The sequence below is a fragment of the Acinonyx jubatus genome, chromosome D4 (genome assembly GCF_027475565.1).
Source record: "Acinonyx jubatus isolate Ajub_Pintada_27869175 chromosome D4, VMU_Ajub_asm_v1.0, whole genome shotgun sequence".
NCBI lineage: Eukaryota > Metazoa > Chordata > Mammalia > Carnivora > Felidae > Acinonyx > Acinonyx jubatus.
The window spans coordinates 62,204,034-62,211,459 of record NC_069391.1 but is presented as its reverse complement, the minus strand read 5'-3'; the positions used below and the strand labels follow the sequence as shown (position 1 = coordinate 62,211,459).

The following is a 7,426-nucleotide window of genomic DNA, read 5'->3' as shown; positions in this document are numbered from 1 at the left end:
AATAAAGAGGAATCCTGTTTCTTTACCAATGTTCCTTATCCTTAATACCCATCACAGTTCCCCCAGAATGGGAGGTGTAGCCTGGAATGATCTATCTCAGTACTGGTGGTCTCAGAACCCATCATCATCATCATCATCATCAATTATCATCATTTCCTGCTAAAAAGACATCCAGCAACTTCAGTGACTTCAAATGGAGAATATGCCAGTGGCTCTAACAGCAAGATTGGAGTCTTATTTTATTGTATTTTATTGTATTTTATTTATTTTATTTTTATTTTTTTACCCAGCATACAGAGTTTATTTGGTGTCTGACTTTAATAATATTTTTTTGTTTTGCTGTCACACATGTCTGCAAATGTTTGTTAATCATCCTATCGTTTTCTTTCAGTATATGTTCACAGAGCAGCAAGGGGCATAAATGGAGTTAATTAGTATGAAAATGTATGGGCAGCTTGTTTTTAAAATCATTTTAAAAGCTGATTGCTGTTCATCATCTTCCCCTCCTACCATATGTAATCTCGATTCCTCTGTAGTTCTGTTTATGACTGTCCAAAGCAAGATGATTTTCTTATACTTTTCATAATAAATGATCACATAGAGTGTCAACCAAAAGGTTTATTTGTTTAATTAGGGTTCTCTTCTTCTTTTAATAGGTGTGCACAACTCCCATTAATGTTAATGTGAATTACGAAAGAGCAGGATGGAAAATAGACCTCTTTATCTCATTCCTTTTCCTGGATAATAAAGTTTAGATTTGTTAACAGATCAGAACAAAAGTCCAGTGGAAAAAAAAAAGTCAGCTTAACTTTTAAAGAAATTGATATGCTAAAAAGAACTTTCACAGGCTTTAAAGTGGAAGATACATATTAATAAACTTCATTAGCATTTAAGGTGAAATATAATCATTTAAAACGCTGAATTAATACAATGCAAAGGATTTCCTAATGGACCTATTTGCATACTCACATTAAATAACTAATAAAACATATTCTGAGATGTAAAACATAGCATTTTGCACAAATCAACAGGATTGCTGGCTGATGGAAGGGAGGGGATGGCAAGAGAGTGGGATCTCGGATGCCACAGGATTCCTGGCAGTGCCTTCGACAGAATCAGGAACATCAGGATGAGCTGGTGACTTAGATGGGTGGATGACAAATTAGACTTTAGCTATGTTGAAGCTGAGGTTGAGGCAAAGCCACCATGCATAAATGATCAGCAGTTAGCTGGGAAGCAAGATTGGAATGTCTCCAAAATCCTGTTAGATATTATTTAGCATGATTGAGATAAGAGTCCTAGATGTGCAATCCAATACAATTTGTGTATCTCTTATCCATTTTTCAATTTGTGTATCTCTATCTGTCTGTAATTGTTCTGGAAAGTATTTTTCTTATATGGTTATTATGCCAAAGATTCAAGTCTTATCCCTTAATTATGAACCGTCTCATATTATTAAATTGTTGTTTCATAGGTTGACTTAAGACAGGAAAATCCAATAGCAAACATAAAAAAATATGGGTTCTACAGGGTGTATGAAAGTATATACAGAATTATGGCTGGTGTCAATTCATTTTTAGATACTAATACAATAGCAGCAATGATTAAAAGGCATCTTGGTATTATTATCAGTTCAAAATCTGGCTTTCGGCAGGCAGATTCACTTCTCAATGTCACTTTCTTTATTATCTGCAAAGTAAAGCTACTATTTGCCACCCTCATCTCCCATGCATCTTAAAGATGGATGCTAGAAAATTACATTGAAGTTCTCAGATAAAAGGTGCTAAACAAAGAACTAATTTCATTTTTCCCTCAAGCAAATTATTAAATCTATACATGTAATTATCTAATAATATTAAGTAAACATTGCACAAGGACATGACATTGTGCTGGACATGGTACAAAGCAAATTAGGCAAATGCAGTCTCAACTAGGAACTTATAAGTGTTTATATATATGAGTAAACCTGTTGTTAACATGGAGTCTTATTTTAACTGACTAGTGGAATCACTTAAGGCTTAAAAATAGAGGATGCTCATCTTGTCCTTTGTACTGCATGTGATTCACATGCATGTACTGCATGTGATTCACATTTGTATGCTCCCCAAAACTTTGACAGTGCTTGAGCAGCCAAGATAGACATAGTTAAAAGTGTGGAGAGTTCCTTTTATTTATCTAATATGAAACATGGATGAACCTGGTTTTTAATTGCATGCTGATTTGTAGTGTAAGATTTGCTAAGAAAGCAAATAATACAATGAAATCAAGAATACTTCTGATTACATTTACATTAACAGATTGTTTTGTAGGAAGCAGATAAAGCCTCAAAGCATGCTGTTGAAGTAAGTGCTTTGTTAATGGCAGTAAGAATTGTCTTATGGGAAAATCATTATGAACAGATAGTCCCAAAAGTGAGCCAGAATCCTTGTCACCAGACATATTTTAGTATCATTATGCTTTCTTTTTTATCTGCTTTTGTGCAATAAAACAATTCTTCTGACAATATTTGTGTAAATACTCTAAAATTAGCTGACTGTGTACAGCATGGATAAGGCGTGGAGTGTCTGCTGAATAAATGAAAAGAGAATGGACATGGTGGTGGGAGCCAGGGACCTCCCAAATGTCTGCTCCCAACCGGGTTCCTGACTGAGGTCAAGAAGGCATTTGAACTTTCAGAATCTTAATTATCTATAAATTGAGTGGATGGGAAAATGTTTTCTAAGACTCCTAAGGACTTGAAAGTCCATAATTTAAAACTCCACTTTTACAGCCAAAAAGCCTGGCATGTAGAGGTCATTTGAAATATCTGTTAATTAAACAAAAAGAAAATAAACGTAAGTTGAGATTTCAAATGTGAATAAAATATCACAAGTCAAGGAAAATCTTATTTTTATCTTTATTGTGTCCTGATGGTTTGGTTTCCAAGACTATATTTATAAATGAGGGGTGATTACATTTTTTTTCATGAGGTCTCTTTCACTGTTGAAACCTCTTTCTATATGGCCACGTAATGACAGATAAAAGGTTAATGTCAATCAGCAAAAGATAAATAATCTAAGAACAGTGGGCAACAACAAATGGGCAAAAGAATAGGCAGCTCTTAGAAGAAATTCAGAGATTAAATAAATATTTAAATATCCAACCAACCTCAATATTAAAGAAATACAAAGTAAACTAATACTGAAATATTTTCAGGTATTTGATGATAAAGACATTGATGACACCCAGTGCTAGGATGTGGGGAAGCAGAAACTCTTATACTCTTCTGGTGGGAGCCTGACTTAAAAAGCATGTACCATAACTTTCATTCATTTTTAGGAAATAATTTGCTTTAATTTTCTGATGAGTAAAACATCGGTGTAAAGATTTACTGGTGTAAAAGATTGAAATAGTGAGAATGTGTTTAATGATGTGTTTAAACATGAATGTTTCTCTTCACCACCGTTTCTTCCCACGCTGCTCCCATCTCATTCTTCTCGCTAGATGTAACCACAGCTACCAATTTGCTGTGCATTTTTCTAGTGTTTTTCTATCATATGCATGCAAATGTATGTGCATATACCCATATATGACACGCTTCTTACTGAGCGGACTCGTACTACTTGTACAGATCATCAACTTGCTTTCATCACTTAAACAGATGTATTTATCTTTTCTCCACATCCACTTGTACAATGATGGCACTCCTTTTAATAGTTGCATAGTTTGCCTTGGTATGGTTATAGCGATAATCAGTGGGAGGGGGACATCTTGCCTCCCAGAGTACCTATGATAATGTTTACAGACATTTTGCTGGAGGGAAGGGGTGCTACTGCCGTCTAGTGGGAGAAGTCAGAGACTCTGGTAAACACCTTTCAATTCACAGGACAGGAGCCTGCTGCAAAGAATATTGAGGTCAAAAGTTAATAGCGCTGCTTCCGCCTTCCTCCTTCCCCCAAGATGGCAACAGCCGGAGACGCTTTACTGCTACTGCGGCTCCCCGCGCTGTTCGAAACCAGCAAGCAGCTTCTGGACGAAGTGGAAGCAGCGACTGAACCCACCGGTTCCCAGATAATTCAAGATAACGTATTCAGGGGACTAGACCTCCTTAAGAAGGCTGCTGAAATGTTATCGCAGCTCGACTTGTTCAGCCGAAATGAAGACTTGGAAGAGATTGCTTCCACAGACCTGAAGTACCTGATGGTCTCAGCTTTTCAAGGAGCGCTCGCCATGAAACAAGTCAACCCCAGCAAGCGTCTAGATCATTTGCAGTGGGCTCGAGAACACTTTTTAAACTACTTAACTCAGTGCCAGTATTATCATGTGGCAGAGTTTGAGCTGCCCCAAACCAACTCAGCTGATAATAATACTGCTAGTTCCTCCATGGCGTGTCCTAGCCTCGTTGCTGTGGCATCTGAAAGACAGGCTAAAATAGAGAGATACAAGCAGAAGAAGGAGGTGGAGCATAGGTTGTTTGCACTGAAATCTGCTGTGGAAAGTGGTCAAGCAGATGATGAGTGTGTTCGTGAATATTACCTTCTTCACCTTTGAAGGTGGATCGGTATTAGCTTAGAAGAGATTGAGAGCATTGACCAGGAGATGAAGATCCTGAGAGAAGACGACTCCTCAAAAGACGCATCAACTTCTTACTCATCTCCTCAGGACAGGCCTCCAATGAAACCCTTCGTTCTCACTCGGAATGTGGCCCAAGCCAAAGTATTTGGAGCTGGTTATCCAAGTCTGGCATCTATGAGGGTGAATGACTGGTATGATCAGCATCAGAAATATGGAGCATTACCAGATCAGGGCATAGCCAAGATAACACCAGAGCTCAAAAGAGCAGCTCAGCAACAGGAAGATCAGGAACAAAAGGAGGCAGAGGAGGAGGAAGAGGAGGAGGAGGAGGAGGGGGAAGAAACACTCCACAGAGTTCGGGAGTGGGATGACTGGAAGGGCACCCATCCCAGAGGCTATGGCAACCGACAGAACATGGGTTAGTCTTACCACAAGATGGGACTTCAGGGACTCACATCTTCCCAGACAAGGAAAGCCATGCAGTCTTCCCCTACCTGGGCTCCTGCTTCAGATGTGTAAAATGAAGATGCTTAATCTTGCTTTATGTTCAATAAAATGTCAAACAAGTAAGTGTGTATTTGTACTCTAGGTGATCAGCCAGCAATCTTGTTTTGGTGTTATCATCCTCATCATGGTGTATTCCAGTTTCGTAAGTGGAAAGAAAAAAGTACTGACAAATGGCTCTGTATAATCAATGGCTATATTAATTCTCTTAAAAAATAATAAAAGTCCCTTTATTAAAAAAAAAAGTAAATAGTGCTGAGGTCTGAAAATTCTATAACATAAAATTTTCCTTATTTCCAGTTATTTAGATTTTGTTAATCAATCATATATATACTTACATCTTTATGCATGTTGTGCACATCAGTGGTAGATCCAGACTTTGTGAGTACTTTAGCTTATACAATATTGGTCTTTAGGAATATGATTATGCAATTAAAAATATAATTGCATAAAAATATAACTGCTGTGGTTTATGCAAGTGAGTGGCCCTTAAGCTTCCCTGTAAATAGTTTCTGTTTTAATTATTTCTATAGGAGAGATTCCTTGAGGTGGAACTGCTAGGTCAATGAACATGGCCCCTATCATATATCAAATGTTTGTCCCCCCCCCCCCCCAGAATTCATATGTTGAAATCTAATCTCCATCCAATGTGATGATATTTGAATGTGGGGGCCTTTGGGATGTAATTAGGTCACGAGGGTGATTAGGTCATGAGGGTCATTCACTAATCTTCTGACTGAATTAATGCCCTTGTAAAAGAGACCCCAGAAAACTTCCTTACTCCCTCTGCCATGTGAAGAAACATGTAAAGGAGAAGGTCATCTATGAACCATGAAGGGGGCTCTGATTATACAGCAGAATCTGACCTTGCTGCCACCCTAAACTTGGACCTCTAGCTTCTAGAACAGTGAGAAATAAATTTCTGTTGTTTATAAGCAACCCAGTCTATCGTATTTTTGTTATAGCAGCCACACTGATGAAAACAGCCTTTTATATTTTGGGCAATGACATTAGATTGCCTTTCAAAAAAGCTACTGAAACTTAACCTTCAAATGAAAAAAAAAAGTCTTTTTCAGAGGGTTTATCAATATGTATCAACATTTTACCTAGCAAGTTAACTTAGGAATCTCATTTTTTGAATTTAATCCAACAGAAATGATCGTTAATTGGACATGGATATATGTGTATGATATGTGGTCAGAATAGCATTGTAATCAGCAAGGAATTGGAAACCAATTCAAGCCTAACACAGGACACTGGTTAAAAGAATTATGATGTAAATTTACAATATGCTGGTATAGAAAGATTAGACATGTCAAGCAGGCTTATGGGGTATGTTTAAAGCCCATAAACTTCAGAACCTAATGCTGTGTCTTTACAGCGTCCAGCTGCCTCTGTGTCTCTTTATTGCAGGCTCCCAGCATTCTCTAACAGATGAGAGGTAGGAAGGTGATGATAGAGGACAGATATAATGATATCAGTTTGGTGTTCTGTTTGGTACCCAGACCCTTCTTGTTGAGAGGCAAATTCAGGTTAGTGGTTTGGCCCATCTCTAGGGATTGAGAACCACGGGATCAAGCCCTTTCTGTGAGAGTCATTGGACTTACTTCTACTTCCCTTACTTGGAGTTTTAAGGCAGTGACATTTGGTGCAAGGGCAGCTTTGAAAAGTGCTAAGAGACCCTAAATCCACTGGATGAGAAGGTTGGTCTGGGAATTCTTGTAACAGATTTTCCTAGGTGGCCATTAAAAAGTGGTTGAGTAGTATCTATGTGTTTGTTTCATAATATATTGTACGTGGGAAAAAGAGCTATATAAATTAGCCTTTGTAAAATGAATATGTTCATTTACATATCAATACAGGCTACCTATGTGTTTTAAATTTCATATAAGCATATATGACAGATACATGTTGAAAAAATGAGAAGATATACACCAAGTTTGTTAATGGTAGTTGTCTCAGCAATATGGTCAAACAGGAGACTTTTATTCTTTTCCTTATACAAAAGTGTATTTTTTTTCTTTCAATAGGCATATGTTGCTTTTGTAATTGCAAAAACAATGAAGGGAGAAAGTATGTCCATTGCTTTGACGTAGGAATAAATAAATGAAAAAGATCACCACACTAGTCTGTATTAAGTATAACTTAAAAAAAATTTTAGAGAGATGATAATGAGAACATGTACAATTTTAATTTATATTTCAGATACATACAAGGTATGTGGGGAAAAATAGGAGCAAATAGGATATTCACAGGTGCCTGGACATCACCTACCCAAATCTATTTTTCAGACACAATAATTCCAATTGTCCTCTCTTTAGTTGGCTGATTCTTTCTTCTGTCTGCTGCAATCTGCTGTTATATCCCT

General features: G+C 37.3%; 1 protein-coding gene across 1 annotated transcript; it reads left to right on the top strand.

The window, feature by feature from the left end:
- Positions 1 to 3,594: 3,594 nt before the first annotated feature.
- Positions 3,595 to 5,575, top strand: LOC106971469 (immunoglobulin-binding protein 1-like). The gene is given in 1 exon segment (XM_053204270.1): positions 3,595 to 5,575. A coding segment is annotated over 1 exon segment (1,038 nt). The 5' UTR covers positions 3,595 to 3,939; the 3' UTR covers positions 4,978 to 5,575.
- The last annotated feature ends 1,851 nt before the right edge of the window (positions 5,576 to 7,426 follow it).